The sequence below is a fragment of the Chiloscyllium plagiosum genome, chromosome 10 (genome assembly GCF_004010195.1).
Source record: "Chiloscyllium plagiosum isolate BGI_BamShark_2017 chromosome 10, ASM401019v2, whole genome shotgun sequence".
NCBI lineage: Eukaryota > Metazoa > Chordata > Chondrichthyes > Orectolobiformes > Hemiscylliidae > Chiloscyllium > Chiloscyllium plagiosum.
This window is the reverse complement of record NC_057719.1, coordinates 31,201,083-31,219,234: the sequence shown is the minus strand read 5'-3', so window position 1 is coordinate 31,219,234 and position 18,152 is coordinate 31,201,083. Positions and strand designations below refer to the sequence as shown.

At 42.0% G+C, this 18,152-nt stretch overlaps 1 protein-coding gene and 1 long non-coding RNA gene across 7 annotated transcripts in view; one reads left to right on the top strand and one right to left on the bottom strand.

Moving 5' to 3' along the window:
* Positions 1–18,152, bottom strand: part of prpf39 (PRP39 pre-mRNA processing factor 39 homolog (yeast)) — an 88,475-nt gene that overhangs the window by 68,019 nt on the left and 2,304 nt on the right. For 4 of the 6 annotated variants that reach the window (XM_043697300.1, XM_043697304.1, XM_043697303.1 and 1 more), the window contains exon 2: positions 4,241–4,692. In XM_043697300.1, the coding sequence (XP_043553235.1) occupies positions 4,241–4,692 (452 nt within the window). Of the gene's footprint in view, positions 1–4,240; positions 4,693–9,766; positions 9,855–9,902; positions 9,985–18,152 lie in introns of those variants that run through there. The other 2 variants (XM_043697301.1, XM_043697305.1) reach the window with 2 other exon arrangements.
* LOC122553488 overlaps positions 10,058–18,152 on the top strand; it is a 51,173-nt gene continuing 43,078 nt past the window's right edge. Inside the window, exon 1 of the long non-coding RNA XR_006312736.1 lies at positions 10,058–10,396. This is a non-coding gene — a long non-coding RNA (uncharacterized LOC122553488). The remainder of the gene's footprint in view (positions 10,397–18,152) is intronic.

The window sequence follows — 18,152 nt, the reverse complement described above, 5'->3', positions numbered from 1 at the left end:
TGAGAACTTTGTGTTATCTCATTAACCAGAGCAACTTGGCTTTTTGGGGTGAAATTCTGCATTTGCTCCTGGCATGCTGGGAATCTAAATCTCAAAATTATACACTCAACCAGTGAAAATTAAAACTTTTTACTGCTTTAGTGTTTAAAGAAGTGTCCACCCAATTTCTAGGAAGTGGTGACATCCCTCAGGTTAATTCCTCCCTATTTGATCACACTATACAATCTTAGATTTTGGCCTCTTTGCATCAGACAGGACACTATTACAAATCACTTGGTTCAAACTCAGAAGAGTGGGGTCACTGGCTAAGAAATGGGAGTTTGCATGAAGACTGAAGATTTTGTTTTTAGAAATTCACACACCACCACTACCAGCTGTCAGGCAAACAGTACATCAAATCAGACATTGGAGAACTTCACAGGGGCAAGGTTCCACCAGAGTTGAATATTGAGCCGATAATGCTGAGTCTATTACAAAGAATGTAATAGCAGAACATTCAGAAATACCTGATGATCAAGCAGAGTCAGCATGGTTTCAACAGTGGTAAATCATGACTGAAATTTATTAGAATTATTTAAAGGAAGTAACAAGCAGGATATATAAAAAAAAAAGCAAATCAGTAAGTGCAACATTTGGATTTCCAGAAGGCATGCATTAAGCTCCCATATATTGCTACTTAAGAGCTTAGGTTAATTGAGCATGAATCAACTATTGACAAGTTAATAGAAGAATGGGGATAAAGAGGGAATTTTTAGGATAGGAACCACAGAGATCAGTGCTATGCTGACAATTATATTAATTATTTGGATGATAGTACATTCACTTCCATCACCAGTTTGTCTTCTCACTCTCATCTGCAATGTGTCAAGGATTATACAAGGAGTCTGCAGAGATATATACAGGTTAAGTGAGTGGGCAACAACCTGGCAGATGGAATCTGAGGAAACAGGAGGCTATACACTTTGGCATGAAGAATGGAGTGCATATTATTTAAAAATCAGTAGAGCCTGCAGAAAGCTCCACCACAAAAGGTATTTCAGTGTTCTCATGCACAAAGCCAAGTTCAGTGGGTAATAGGCAAAACAAATGGAATGCTGGCCTTTATTTCAAAAAGGGAATGGAATAGAAAAATAGGGCTTGCTAAAAAACAAAATTTTACAGGCAACAGTCTGACTCCACAATACTGAAGAGTTTTGGTCCCCTTATTTTAGGAGAAGTATACATTGGCATTAGAGGCAGTACAGAGAAGGTTAATTAGATCGATCCCAGGTATAGAGAGACTTGAGGACAGGTTGAGCTTTTACCCACTAGAGTTCAGCAGAATGAGGAGACCCTTCCTGAAACAAAAGATTCTTAGAGGCTTGATAGGGTTGGTGCAGAGACATTGTTTCTTGAAGGATTTTTTTCTGGAGGTGGTGAATCTGTAGAATTCTTCATTGTAGGAGGGCTATGGAGGGTGCAAGGCTAAGATAGAGATTTCTAATTGTTAAAGGAATCAACGGTTATGGGGAAAGGCAAGAAAGTGGAGTTGAGGATTGTCGGATTAACATAATTTCACCGAATGCTGGAACTCCTCTATGGACTAAACAGTCTATTCTGCTTCTACATCTTATGTTCTTTCAATCTTCCATTTCATACACAATTTATTTTGCTGACGTTCAATCATCTTATGGAAGCTTTACAACAACAGTAATTGTGGCAATTTAACTCATCACATCCACTATGCTGTGTGAAGCTGCTATTCTATCTCAGTGGCCCTGAAAGTCTGTTACTTTGACTGTCTATCCACTTTTAGAGTCAGACGTACAGCACAGAAACAGACCCTTTGGCGTGGACAAGTTGGACCAACCAAATATCCTAACTAAATCCATTCCTTTTTCTGGCATTTGGCCCATATCCCTCTAAACCCCTCCTATTCATATATCCACACAGATACCATTTAAATGCTGTAGTTGTACTAGCCTCCATAACTTCCTCAGGCAGCTCATTCCATATGTGCACAACGCGTGAAAACATTGCCCCCTACGTCCCTTTTCAATCTTTCCTTTCTCACCCTAAACCTGTGCCCTTTAGTTCTGGACTCGCCCAACCTATTTACAAGCTCAACTCTCACCATCCTTGCCGGCAGGAAGTTCCAGCTCATAACTACTGAGTTAAAAAAATATTTTTTTTCATTTCCCCCTTGTACCCCCTGCCAATACCTTATTTTTGTTTTTAAGTTCTTGGACTGCCAGATAATGGAAAAGCTTTTTTTGTCCATTTTATCTTAAAAGGGTCACAAATGTGAAAAGTTATCAAACCAATTGCTCTTGCTCCAGAGAAAATAACTGTAGCTTCTCAAACTTGACTTTTCATTTAATATCATCCTTACCCCAAGAACCAGTCAGGCAAATCTCCTTTGCACTCGAGCACTTTCACATACTTAAATGTGATCAAAACTGGATGCATTTCTCTAGTTGTAGCCTAGCCAGTTAAAAAAGAAACTGCATTTTTATATTCAAAACTAAGTCAAAAATCTTGTGTACACAGGAGGGGTCATCAATCTGCATTGCAGAGAGACCCAGTCTGCATTGCAGAGAGACCCAGTCTGCATTGCCAGAGAGACCCAGTCTGCATTGCAGAGAGACCCAGTCTGCATTGCAGAGAGACCCAGTCTGCATTAGCAATATGTAACAGCAAAGAAGAAATTCCACTGAGTGTTTCTGCTAGATTCAATGGGAGGACCATCAACTAAATTAACTGTTCTTCTTGAAACCAGATTCTCAAGAATTCAGATCAACCCTGTGAAGAAAAACCAACTACAAATGTCACCAGGACAGCCTGTCTGAAGTCCGAAAGGGGCTTCTCCCTAGCAGATCTTGGTTTGACAAATCTCAAATAGCTATTTCTCCTGTAGAGAACAAAAATGTTTTACACTCCAAAGCTCTCTTTGAAGCACACCAGACTGACAATGAGTGGTACGAACTTTATACCAAATGGTCAGAACTTGTTTCCCAAGCTGCATCATGCTTTGAATCTAAACACCCGAATGATCAGACTGCAGCAGAAAAGGAACAAAAGTAAATTTAGGCATCCGGAACACAATCTGAATATTTGTTGCTGACAAATGGTGAGGTGCCTCGGAAACATTCGAGATTTTTTAAAAAGTGTTTAGAAAGACATTTTTTAAAAAAACAGAACCACATTTAATTCCATTTTATTTTTTCTTATCCTCAAGTTACTAGTCAGTAGAAACCACATTCTCTCTAATCCTGAAATCGAAAGCCCTTTAAAATTTTAACTCCTACTTCACTGCCTTTATACTTCACTATGAGAGATGATAAATGTGCAATATAAATAAACTTGCAGGGACTGCAAAAGCAAAATGCTATATCAAAATGAAAACAGAAAATAGTGGAAACACTCAGCAGGTCTGTCAGCATGAAGACAAGAACATAACTAATTAGTCCCACTACCATTTTCACATCAATGATAGTTCTAATGGAAGGCCATTGACCTAAAACGTTAATTTCTTCCATTCAGATAGTGCCCAGATTCAATGGTAAGACTGTCAAACAAATATTCCTGTTCTTTTTGAAACTAGTTAACAGAATTCAGATAAACCTTGAAGAACTAGAGTCAGAGCTGAAAATGTGTTGCTGGAAAAGTGCAGGTCAGGCAGCATCCAAGGAGCAGGAGAATCGACGTTTCGGGCATGAGCCCTTCTTCAGGAATTCATGAAGGGCTCATGCCCGAAACGTCGATTCTCCTGCTCCTTGGATGCTGCCTGACCTGCTGCGCTTTTCCAGCAACACATTTTCAGCTCTGATCTCCAGCATCTGCAGTCCTCACTTTCTCCTAGAAGAACTAGAGTCACCATGGCAGTCTTTGAGGACAAAACAGGATACCCTGAAGTAGTGGGCTGCAGAGTGCAGAATTTCCTTTTTCATTTCTTTTCTGCTGCTGTATCATTATTCAGGTGTTTGGATTCAAAGCAAGAAGAAGCTTGGTAAATAAGCTTGACTATTTGGTATCAAGCTCCTGTCACTGTCAGTTCTCTGACTATCCCCCACAATGTTCGGTTTTAAATCGGTGATAAGAATGGTTGAGCATCAATGATATAGTAGTTAATAATGAAATAATCTAGCTGATTGCACGAATCTGACACCACTAGCATACTGAAGACCAACCTACTTCTAGATGCATTAAGTGATTGTAGGAAAGATTACTTCCTTTCTAGCATTTCAATCGCCTTACTCACCTCTTGTTCCACATATTGCAACAAGTATGTCCAACCAGTGAAGTCCTGGGGATTGTCTTCAACCACTTTCCAAAACTTTTCATACTCTGTAGGAAAGGGGATCCCTGAATCATTCAGTTCTATATTTTCTATCTCTTCTACTGTTCCTTCAGGTGGGGAATTCTCAGGTTGAGATTCAGTGTCCATTGATGCGGATCCTTCAGGAGATTCAACTTGAGCCACAGATATTTCTGACAAATCTGTAAAAGGCTTCAAACTGGTTGTCTGATCAACTTCATCCTCACTAATCACTCCTCTTGATTTCAAATTGATGGCTTCATCAGCAGACTCCATGTTTGGATTGAGCAGCTCATGTGAAAGGGAATCAGCAGTAGACGAAATACTTTTATGAAAATCACATTCATCTGCAGACTTAAGTCCATCATTCTGTGGTGGCAGTGTCTGATTAGAGTCTTAAAAAGGGAAATAAAAAATTAGTAATCATGACTAAATCATTAAATGTTAGGAATAATACTGTTGAACAGTTAATCTATCTTCCAAAAAAGGAATGTCCTCACTACAACCTTGACACTTCAAGCAAAGATTCCAACTGGGAAGAGAAGACTGGTAACATTCCAATTTCAAGATTAGTTTCTAAGCTAAAATTGCGATGATGGCTTTGCTAACGCACACTACAGGAGTTATTTTTCCTAAATCTCCCAGCCAACAGCTTTATTTCTAATGAAAACATTGCCTTGCACTAGCCCCCAACAGAAAGGCAATAGTGATGCTAATTATAGCATACCATTAATGAATTTTCTTCCCTTGTTTGCGAAGAGTCTTGAATGTTACTACTTATGCATCCTTCTTTCCTGATCAAGTGAATGTGCTGAATTTCCTTGCATTACTAAGTACTTGCACACAAGCCTGTCAAGACAGCAGCTAGTTTTTATGCAAAGCGTTATAATAAAAAACAATGATAAATGAACTCTGTAACATGTCTATCAGAATATTCCCTTTTTGCCATTTAGTCTAGGTCTGATTCAACTGGAAAAATGTAGCATTTAACATTTTAGTATTCTTATAAAAGATAGTAAAGAAGAAAAACATTTTAATAAAGAATGCCACTTTGCATAGGATTTGTGCTTGTACTGAAAGTGAACAACATTTAAAATTGAGATGTTGGAGAATTGTTAAGTTTGAAAGGGACAGAAGACTGGTTTCTTCAAAATTACTGGCAATGCATCACATTGTAAGTGATTTACAGTTTTCCTTTATGATTTTGTACGATATTCAGGCAAGATGATCTGCAGGGAAATGTCTCTACCTGTATATACAGTTAGAAGAAAGCTAGTTATGAAAGCATTCAATTTGTATTGATCTAAATGGCATGTGACATCTATCTCTGCCAAGTGCAATGCACCATTGTGTCAATGGTTGCCTTTGAAGCCAGTTAGCCAAGGTCTCCCATGTTGGATAAGCTTACTAATATTTACAAAGGAGCGTTTTCTCTCCCGAAGAACTAGCAAAAAGTAATAGGTACTTGAGAATTTAAGCATGTTGATTTTTAGTCTTGGTAAAAATAAACTTTGGAACTGATGAGACAGACACCAATATATTTAACTCTTAAATATTCTGTCCGTATTTATATTAAATTACACTCAAAAGCAAAAGATGCAGTGTTCAGAAATACTAAGATTTTAGAAAGTTTATCGTCCGAGAGACACTGAGCATAGTAGCTTCCATCGGTCTTTGAGAGGAATTCAACAGAATTCAAATAACATACATATGAGGAATGTAGGTAACTACTACAGATACCAACTACTCCCCCATCTTAGAACAAATCACATTATCTGAATATTCTAAATTGAACAAACTGATCTCAAATGTAGGGTTTTCATCTACATTGGATCTTAAAATTGATAAAAACACTGCCTCCACTGGAATATATCTGTATACTTTTCAAATACTAACCAATCATAATACCTAGAAGCAGAGAAATAGCAAAGAAAAGGAAGTATTCTGGACCCAATACCTCATGCCGAAAGATTTGCAGGTCAAAATTCAATCTATTCAGTAATAAGAATGCCCACAGTAGAAACCCATAGTAGATTTCATCCTCAAATTGTGGGACTACTGATGAGACTAATCTTTTATATTTTCCAAAGTCACAGTAAAGTGTAAAGCAATAACATTGCTACCTTTTTAAAAATATAAGCAGGTAAAAATGGTCCTGTGGTTTAAGATTTCTCCATGAAGGGAAACATCCTCTCAGCACTGACCTTGTCAAGCCCTGTAAGAATCCTACACATTTCAATGAGATCAACTCTTATTCTTCTAATCTCCAGTGAGTAGAACCTCAAACAGTTTAGCCTTCGCTCACAAGACAATCCCTCTATACCAGCAAACCTTCTCTAACTAGCTCCAATAAAACATGTTTCTTTAAAGGTATGAGTAAAGATTTGCAGCTCAGCTGCTGGTTGCCTTGGTTGTGTGTATGTTCACTGGGCTGGCAAGTTGATTTGCCCTCCTACAAATCTAACCCAAACTCAGGATCAGTTATGTAGATGACAAATTTTTAAGAGCAGAAATCGAGAACACTGACATGATTATCAACAACAAAATCACAGGGATCAGATTTATGAGAGAGGAGGAAATGATCAATCAACTTCCATTCCTGGATTTGATGGTAAAAAGAACACGGAAGGGTAAATGAACTTCAAAGTAAACAGAAAAGCCACACAGACCAGATCCTGAACTCCAGCAGCACACACACACACACACACACACGCGAAGCTGCATTAGGACCCAGTTCAAAAGGGCTACACACTGCAGTACCCCACACCCGTGAAAAGAGGAAGAACATCTCTATTGAGCATTCACTAAGAATGAACATCCCTGCAACTTCACCCACAGATGCCTAGCTGACAGGCAACACAAAAAGGATATGCCACGACCCAACACACTAGCCAATAATCTTATACAAAAATACAGCTCTGAACTGACAGCCAGACTTCTCCAATCACAGGGATTCATGACAGCCCACAAACCGACATCCATTCTCAAACAATTAACCTGGACAAAAGACCCTCTCAGCAATGACTGCACAGAAACCATAAGTAGGACAAACAGGCAGACAACTAGCAATCCACATCCATCAACACCAACTAGCCACTAAATGCCATGACCAGCTGTCCTTAGCAGCCATACACACAGATGACAAGGAGCACAAATTCAACTGGGACAACACAACGATTACAGGACAAGCTAAATATAGGACAGCCAGAGAATTTCTAGAAATATGGCACTCAACCACAACAAACACATAGACCTAGACCAATATACCAGCCACTACAATGAACTACTGGAACCGGCAACTGGAACAGAGCCAAAAATTCCAGAAGACAGTACAGCAGCGCTTCACAGGAAACTCCATTGAAGGCATAGGTTTAGGGGGAGAGGGGAAGGATATAAAAGAGACCTAAGGGACACAGAGGGTGGTACGTGTTGGAATGAGCTGCCAGAGGAAGGGGTGGAGTCTGGAACAATTGCAACATTTAAAAGGCATTTGGATGGGTATACGAAAAGAAAGGCTTGAGGGATGTGGGACGGTGGGACCTCTGGTCGGCATGGACAGGTTGGACCAAAGGGTCTGTTTCTATACTGTGCATCTTTATGACTCTATGTCACCTAGACAGGCGGTGAAATGTCTACAAATCAACTTCCCAGCTAGGTGAACATACCCACAACTGCAGCACCATTTTTCTTTATAGAAAGAGACCAAAAATGCTCATAGTTCTTCAGATCTGGTCTCACTAGCACCTTGTATAGTTGCAGTATGATGTCTCTACTCACACTTCAACCCCCCTGAACTACATTGGGACCCTTCAACCAAACAGCATCAACAACATCCACTTCACTAGTTTCTAAATCTCCCCATCCCTATCTCATCCCCAGATCCAAACCTCCAACTTGGCACCACCCTATTGACCTGTCCATGTTCCTTCCCACCAATCCGTTCCACCCTCCCCACTGACCTCTCAATCACCCCCCCATCTGCATCTATCATCTTCCCAGCTACCTTCCCCCCAACTCTCCCTCCCATTGATCTCTCAGCCCCCTTCTAGTCTTTATTAAATTGTTGATCCTTCCTCAGATTATGCTTTCTGGTCATACATCATGGGGAAACAAATTCTCAACATCTACAACTCTAGTATGTTCTCACAACCAGAATTGTCACAGGGCAGGAGGCAATCTTTTCAACCCACTTTGATTGCACCAGTCATAATGAGCATTTCACTTTGTTTAACCCCCTCACATTCTACAATCCTCAAATCATCCAGAACTTTGGTGCACACATTTTATCAGCTGTGCTCATTGACCTAGACAGGCAGTGCCTGCAGTCTCAAATGCTCATCCTCATGTGCCAGTTCTATGACCCAATCCTTCCTTCATTTGAGTCCTATAACCCTCATACCTCAAGTTATCCCACTTCTGATCGTTTAGATAACGAGAATTTCCAGCTCATTGACAGACATGTCATCAGCTCTTAAGTCTCACATTGTAAAGTCTCTCTGCCTCTTGTTCCTTCAAGATGATCCTTAATTTTATTTTGAATCTGATCATGTCCCAACACTGTAGCTTAGTTGCATATGATGTAAAAATGTACCCAGAAAGCCATGGTATTTTATGATAATTGCATAAATGCAAATGAGTAAATTCTTCAACTGAGGGCCAAGATATTGTTAAATCATTACTCAAATATCAACCATAGGAAAATTTAGGTTATCATCCAAACCACAAGCTAAAAAGTGTAACCAACTGATAATGTGAAAGATTTTTCTGCTGAACACTAAAATTTAAACCTCTAACAGACCTGCAATTCTAAAGTGCAAAACACAAGATGGTCCCAAAATCAGACTTGAATTACTAAAACATTGTTGAATAACAAAACAACTGTTATACGTCCCTATTTTCTGCAGTGTTTAAGCTGGAGTAGTTAGCACTTTTGAGAACGATAGACCCCTAGAAATACAACAAATTAAGTGCTACCCAGCTGAAAATCCTGAAAGAATGAGGATAGAAATTGAGCTGAAGTGTTAGAGAAATTCAGTAGGTCCCCGATGCCTGTGTGGAGACAGAAAAAGTTTCCACTCTAACTCGATTCTTCTTCGCAATGAACTCATTGCTCGAGTAGCCAGCTTTCTACGTCTCCTTCCCTTGGAGAGGAAGGTTAGGTTTCCCAAAGAGATTGTAAATTAAAACTCAGTGAAACAGGTGCACTCTCACAGAGAGATGTTGAAAACTAACTAAAGTAACTGATACAGATCCTATGGCCTGACTTCATGCGCCAAGCCACGGAGGAGGAAAGAAATTATATCTTTTAGATGTGATCGCACGACCGCATTAGTGAGGAGCCCACCATCAGGAAGACACCGCCGCGCGGAGAAATGGCGTCAACCCAAGCAGCAAGCGGCCGCTGACCCAAAGCTGAAACCCCCCATTCCCCATTACAGGCCGGAGAACCCGGGCTCGAGTAGTACTCACAAAAGGCCCAGCCACGGCGGAAGTTCGGCGAGACCGTGGCAATGAATACATACAATGCCAAGACGCACCAAACTACGGCAGTACAACCACGTCCTACAGCTACTTATCTGACATAACGTGTCGATCACCCACTTACCTCGCGCCTCCATACCACAGACCGTTAAAGCCGTTACTGCCAACCCGCCCCCGCGCGAGTGCGACCATGTACACCCCTCATGCCCCACCCCCCACTACTGCATTCAATGCGCAGGCGTACATCGTCCAAGTGCATATCCCTTTCAGATCAGCTGATCATTGAACAACTCTACCGAACGGGGAACATCAGGTGGAAGCTTCTAGCTTTTCATCGGGATGTTAAGAAAGTCGATGAGTTTGGAGGATTTTCGTTTGTTCCGCCTACGATCCAATAAGTGTCCATGGAATTCTGCCACTTCTCTTGTTTTGAATTCCAGATAACGTTTTACTTTTTGTAGAGTCGTGAAGGCTCAACGCTCAGATCACATACTACACACCACAGATATCAAACAAAAGAAGGGCCCAGTCGTTGGTTAACAATCTTGCAAAGATTATGCAAAGTGAAGCGGGGTGCGTTGTGGTGCACATGGACATTCGTAAAGTCTTTGACGAAAGGTAAACCATGGTGGTCATTACGGTTCCTTGCTGTGGCACGTCGGAACTGTCGGTCGATGAGTTGAACATTGTACCCCGTTCTTATGAGGGCATCCATGAGTGCTTCCAGGTGCTCGTCACGTTCCTCCTCATTTGAACAGATCTGGTGTATGCGTAGGGCTTGTTCATAGGGAATGGCGGTTTTAAAATGTTTTGGGTGGAAGCTGGAGAAGTGTAGCATTGAGAGGTTGTGGCTTTATGGTAGAGTGTGGTGCTGAGGCGTCCATCCTTGGTGGAGATGCATGTGTCTAAGAATGAGACAGATAGTCCATGGTGAGTTTGATGTTGGGATGAAACTTGTTGATATCACTGTAGCTTTATCAGTGGCTCCTTGCCATGGGTCCAGAGGAAGAAAATGTCGTCAATGTACCTGGTGTATAGTGTTGGTTGGAGGTCCTGCGTAGAGAAGATGTCTTGTGCAAGGAAGTGTACCTACAACCTGTGCATGAATATGTTGGCATATTGGGGTGAAAATTTGATCCAGTAGCTGTTCAGTGTGTCTGGATGGAGAACTGGTTGTCAAAGATGAAGATGTTGTGATCGAGGATAAAGCGGATGAGTTGTAGGATGGTGTTTGGAGATTGGCAGTTGTTGGTGTTGAGTACTGAGGCTGTTGCCGCAATGCCGTCATTATAGGGGGTGCTGGTGTAGAGTGCAGAAACATCCATTGTGACGAGGAATGTTCCCGGTTTGACTGATCCGTGGGTGCTGAGTTTCTGTAAGAAATCTGTAGTGTCGCGACAGAAGCTCGGGATTCCCTGTACGATAGGTTTCAAGATGCCTTCAACATATCCAGAGAGATTCTCACACAGGGTCCCATTGCCTGATACGATGGGATGTCCTAGTGTGTTGGCTTTGTGTACCTTTGGAAGGCAGTAGAAGTTACCTACACGAGAAGTACGTGGATGAGGGCGCGTAGGGAACTCTGAAGGACTGGATCCAAAGTCCTGATCAATGTGTTTAATTCACGGGTGTGTTCTTTGGTCGGATCAGCTGATAGTTGCCTGTAGTGTTCCTGGTTGTTCAGTTGTTGGTACACTTCCTTGCAGTAATCTGTTCTATTCTAAATGACAATGGCTCCTCCTATATTTGCTGGTTTGATGACAATGTTGTGATTGGTTTTGAGAGCCTGAATGGCGTTGCATTGTGAACAGGTGATATTTTGCTCTACCTTGTGGGTACGGCTGATGAATCTGGCATTTATATATTTCCTGATGGTTTGAGCATATATCTCAAGCCCAGGACAGCGGCTCTCCAGTGGGGGCTAAGTTGACACCTTCTTTGTCGCTCCTCTACAGATCCCTGTGAAGACTGCTTTGTCCTCGATCACAACATCTTCACCTTTGACAACCAGTTCTTCATCCTGACACACTGAACAGCCATGGGGACCAAATTTGCACCCCAATATGCCAACATCTTCATGCATAGGTTTGAACAAGACTTCTTCTCTACGCAGGACCTCCAAACAATATTGTACACCAGGTACATTGACGACATTTTCTTCCTCTGGACCCATGGGTAGAAGTAACTGATAAAGCAACACAATGATATTAACAAGTTTCACCCCACCACTAAAGCCACCATGGACTACACTCGACTATCTATCTCATTCTTGGACACATGTATCTCCACCAAGGATGGACACCTCAGCACCACACTCTACTGCAAAGCCACACAATGCAACCTCACAATGCTACACTTCTCCAGCTTCCACCCAAAACGTATTAAAACAGCCATCCCCTATGGACAAGTCCTACGCGTACACCGGATCTGTTCAGATGAGGAGGAATGTGACGGGAACCTGGAAGAACTCAGGGATGCCCTCATAAGAACAGGGTATAATGCTCACCTCATCGACTGACAGTTCCGACATGCCACAGCAAGGAAACTTTAGGAGCAACTAAATCAAATTGAGAGGGAAACAAATTGTATCAAAATAGTTGGGACAGAGTAGTTAAAAGCAGTTCTCACAGTAGGTGACAATGTCCCAGATTTGTATTCTGACATTGAGTCATAGAGATGTACAGCACGTAAACAGGCCCTTTGCTCTAACTCGTCGATGCCGACCAGATATCTCAACCCAATCTAGTCCCACCTGCCAGCACCTGGCCCATATCCCTCCAAACCCTTTCTATTCATATACCCATCCAGATGCCTATGAAATTTTGAATTGTACTAGCATCTACCACTTCCTCTGGCAGCTCATTCCATACAGTGGGCGGCACGGTGGCACAGTGGTTAGCACTGCTGCCTCACAGCGCCTGAGACCCGGGTTCAATTCCCGCCTCAGGCGACTGACTGTGTGGAGTTTGCACTAAATTGCCCGTAGTGTTAGGTAAGGGGTAAATGTAGGGGTATGGGTGGGGTTTCGCTTCGGCGGGTTGGTGTGGACTTGTTGGGCCTGTTTCTACACTGTAATGTAATCTAATCTAAAAAAAAAACATGTACTACCCTCTGCATGAAACAGTTGCCCCTTAGGTCTCTTTTATATCTTTCCCCTCTCACCCTAAACCTATGCCCTCTAGTTCTGGACTCCCCTCACCCCAGGGAAAAGACTTTGTCCATTTATCCTATCCATGCCCCTCATGATTTTATAAACCTCTATAAGGTCACCCCTCAGCCTCCAATGCTCCAGGGAAAACAGACCTAGCCTATTCAACTTTTCCCTATAGCTCAAATCCTCCAACCCTGGCAACATCCTTGTAAATCTTTTCTGAACCCTTTCAAGTTTCACAACATCTTTCTGATAGGAAGGAGACCAGAATTGTATGCAATATTCCAACAGTGGCCTAACCAATGTCCTGTACAGCCGCAACGTAACCTCCTAACTCCCGTACTCAATACTCTGACCAATAAAGGAAAGCATACCAAACACCTTCACTATCCTATCTACCTGTGACTCCACTTTCAAGGAGCTATGAACCTGCACTCTAAGGTCTCTTTGTTCAGCAACACTCCCTAGGACCTTACCATTAAGTGTATAAGTCCTGCTAAGATTTACTTTCCCAAAATGCAGCACCTCCCATTTATCTAAATTAATCTCCATCTGCCACTTCTCAGCCCATTGGCCCATCTGATCAAGATCCATTTTTAATCTGAGGTAACCTTCTTTGCTGTCCACTACACCTCCAATTTTCAGTGTCATCTGTAAACTTACTAACTGTACCTCTTATGCTCGCATCCAAATCATTTATGTAAATGACTAAAAGTAGAGGACCCAGCACCGATCGTTGTGGCACTCGACTGGTCACAGGCCTCCAGTCTGAAAAACAACCCTCCACCACCACCCTCTGTCTTCAACTTTTGAGCCAGTTCTGTATCCAAATGGCTAGTTCTCCCTGTATTCCATGAGATCTAACCTTGCTAATCAGTCTCCCATGGGGAACCTTATCGAACACCTTACTGAAGTCCATATAGATCACATCTACTGCTCTGCCCTCATCAATCTTCTTTGTTACTTCCTCAAAAAACTCAATCAAGTTTGTGAGACATGATTTCCCATGCATAAAACCATGTTGACGATCCCTAATCAGTCCTTGCCTTTCCAAATACATGTACATCCTGCCCCTGAGGATCCCCTCCAATAACTTGCTCACCACTAACATCAGGTTCACTGGTCTATAGTTCCCTGGCTTGTCCTTACAATCTTCCTTAAACATGGCACCACATTAGCCAACCTCCAGTCTTCCGGCATCTCATCTGTGACTATCGACAAATATCTCAGTAAGAAGCCCAGCAATCACTTCTCTAGCTTCCCACAAAATTCTCGGGTACACCTGATCACGTCCTGGGGATTTATCCACTTTTATATGTTTCAAGACATCCAGAATGTCCTCCTCTGTAATATGGACATTTTTTCAGGATGTCACCATCTATTTCCCTACATTCTATATCTTACATGTGCTTTTTCACAGTAAACACTGATGCAAAATATTTGTTTAGTTTCTGCTGTTTACTTCAATGATTTGAACGGAGAGGCTTGTAGTACAGTATTCAGATGATACAAAAATAATATGCATTCCAAATAATTGTAGGGACTAAATGAAGCTGCACAGGGAGGTGGGTGTGTGATGGACTAGATGTACGCATTTAGTATAGAACACGTTGGAAATGCTCAGCAAGGACAGAGTCCGTATGTCAGGCTGATGACTGCTATAGTTACAGGTTTTATAGATGTAATTTCATATCAATGACTATGCGGTGGTATTCCTGATGAAGAGCTTATGCTCAAAACTTTGACTCTCCTGCTCCTTGGATGCTGCCTGACTGGCTGTGCTTTTCCAGCACCACACTCTTTGTGTAAGAGGTAGTATGTTTTGGTTAAAATAACTATATTCTAAAGAGGAGAAGGATTTGATAACAAAATAACAAGCAGTATTTCAAGTTCATTGAGAAAAAGCAAGTGGTGTTGCCACAAGCGGCCTGACAGGGAGGCAGAAAAATTATGGGCACGGGTGCAAACATGGGACTGGGATATCAGACCTATTACAGGAACATGGCAGAAGGAGGAACAAGACTAGCAGTTCGATGTTCTGGGGTACAGATCCATAAGGATGGAAAGGGAGGCAAGCGAGGAGGGGGCATCACCAATCCAAAGAAACCCAAACATATAACAGAAAGCAGGAATTTTCAGCAGTGCTTCGCCTGAGGCCCATTGAAGATGTTGCCTAGTAGGGTGATGAAACGTCTGGAAATGAACCTTCCAACTCAGCGAGCAAACCTACACCCAGAACCTCAACCTGAGCTACAAATCTTCTCAAAACTCGCTAAAATGGGTGATCGCTTTGGGATTGCACTATAACCCCACCCCGTGTCATCGGGAAATTAAGGAGCAAATTTGTAAGGAGATTGCAAATAGCTGTAGGAATAATAGGGTTGAAATTATCAGAGATTTTAACTTTCCAAACATAGACTGGGACTGTCAGTGATAAGGGATTGAATCGTCAGGAATTTAAGTGTGTTCAATAAAATGTTTTCAATAAATATGTAGATGGGCCTACTATAGAAGGCGCAAAACGTGACCTCTTCTTGGGAAATAAGGCAGGGCAAGTGACTGAAGTGTCAGTGGGGGAGCACTTTGGGACCCCTGACCATAATACTATTAAAAATAGTTATTAAAATAGTTATTAAAAAAGAATAGACATGGTCCACAAGTTAAAGTTCTAAATTTGGATAAGGCCAATTTTGATGGTATTAGACAGGAACTTTCAAAAGTTGCATGAGGGAGAGCGTTCATGGGTAAAGGGATGTCTGGCAAGTGGGAGGCTTTCAAAAGCGAGATAATGAAAGTTCACAGACAACATATTCCTTTTAGTATAAAGGGCAAGGCTGGCAGGAGTAGAAAACACTGGATAACTAGAGGTAGTTAGGGCCTGGTCAAGAAAAAGCAGGCATATTGTCAGGTATGGGCAGCTGGGATCGAGCAAATCTCTTAAGAAATATAAGGGATTCTCCAAGCATGTTAAGGACAGAAGAGTAACCATGGAGGAATTGGGCCCCTTAAAGATCAATGACACTGTCTATGTGTGGCATCACAGGAGATGGGTGAGGTCCAAAACAAATATTTCTCACCAGTATTTGCCATGGAGAAAGACATGGGAGCTAGGGAACTTGGTGAAATAAATAGTGATGTCTTGAAAAGAGTCCACATGACAGAAGAGAAGGTGCTAGAGGTGTTAAAATGCATAAAGGTAGACAAATCCCAGGGACCTGATCAGGTGTATCCCAGAACACTGAGAAGCTAGGGAAGAAATTGCATGGACCTAAGCAGAGATATTTGTATCATTTATAGCCACATGCGAGGTGCCAGAAGACTGGAGAGTGTTGTGTCATTATTTAAGATAGGCTGCAAGGAAAAGCCTGGGAACTGCAGACTAGTGAGCCCAAAGCCAGTGGTAGGCAAGGTGTTGGAGGGAATTCTGAGACACAGGACCTACCAAGGCAAGGACTGTTTAGGGATAGACAACATGGCTTTGTGCATGGGAAATTGTGCCTCACAAATTTGTTTGAGACTTTTGAAGATGTGACTAAGAAGATAGATGAAAGCAGAGTGGTAGACATTGTGCACATGATCTTTAGAAAGGCCTTTCTCGGGGTTTTACGTGGTAGACAGTTTAGGTTAGATCACTTGGGATTCAGGGAGAGCTAGCCAATTGGATAGAACATTGGCTTGATGATAGGTGACAGAGGGCGACGGTAGTGGGTTGTTGTTCAGACTGGAGGCCTGTGACCAGCAGTGTGCCACAAAAATCGGCACTGAATCCACTGTTGTTTGTCATTTAAATAAACAATTTGGATGAGAATAAAGGAAGCATGGTTTGTAAGTTTGCCGGTGACACTGCAAAATTGGTGATATAGTGGACAGGGAAGAATATTATGTAATGATGCAATGGGATCTTGATCAACTGGGTCAGTGGGCTGAGGAATGGCAGATGGAGTTTAATTCAGATAAATGCAATGTGTTGCATTTTGGTAAGGCAAACCAGAGTAGGATTTACAGAGTTAATGATAGGGCCCGGGGGAGCATTGTTGAACAGAGAGATCTAGTGGTGCAGGTGCATAGTTCCTTGAAAGTTGGGTCACAAGTAGACAAAGTGGTGAAGAAGGTGGTCAGACTGCTTCTCTTCTTCAGTCAAAGCAATGAGTATAATAGTTGGGGTGTTATGTTATGACCATATAAGATATTGGTAAAGCCACTTCTGGAGTACTGCATTCAATTCTGGTCACCTTGCTATAGGAAGGATGTTATTAAACTGGAAATAGTTCAAAAAAGATTTACCAAGACTAGAAGGTTTGAGTTATATGGTTGAGGCTGGGACTTTTTTCGTTGAGAGTGTGGTGCTGGAAAAACACAGCCGGTCAGGCAGCATCCGAGGAGCAGGAGAATCGACGTTTCAGGCACAAGCTTTTCGTTAGGGCTTATTATTTCCTCAGGGCTAATGCCCAAAACGTTGATTCTCCTGCTCCTCGGATGTTGCCTGACCAGCTGTGCTTTTCCAGCACCACACTCTTGACTCTGATCTCCAGCATCTGCAGTCCTCACTTTCTCCATGGGACTTTTCTTTCCTGGAGTGTAGGAGGCTAAAGGGTAACGTTAGAGACGTTTATAAAATCATGAATGCCATAAATAAGGTGGATATCCAAGGTCTTTTCTCCAAGGGTAAAGAAATCCAAAACTAGGAACATAAGTCTAATGTGAGAGGGGAAAGATTTAAAAGGGACCTGAGGGGCAACATTTTCATACAGTGGATAGTGTGTATATGAAACAACCTGCCAGAGGACATAGTACAGGTGAGTACAATTACAACATTTAAAAGACATTTGGACAGATACATGGATGGGAAAGGTTCAGAAGGATATGGACCAACCACAAGCAAATGGGACTACTTCAGTTGGGAGCCTGGTTGGCATGGGTGAGTTGGCCAAAGGGCTTGTTTTCGTGCTGTATGACTCCAACAGTGGTAGAATATAAATTCAGTCAATAAAATATGGAATTGAAAGCTATATTCAGTAGAGTCATAGTGATGTACAGCATGGAAACAGACCCTTCGGTCCAACCCGTCCATGCCGGCGAGATATCCCAACCCAATCTAGTCCCACCTGCCAGTACCAGGCCCATATCCCTCCAAACCCTTCCTATTCATATACTCATCCAAATGCCTCTTAAATGTTGCAATTGTACCAGCCTCCACCACTTCCTCCGGCAGCTCATTCCATA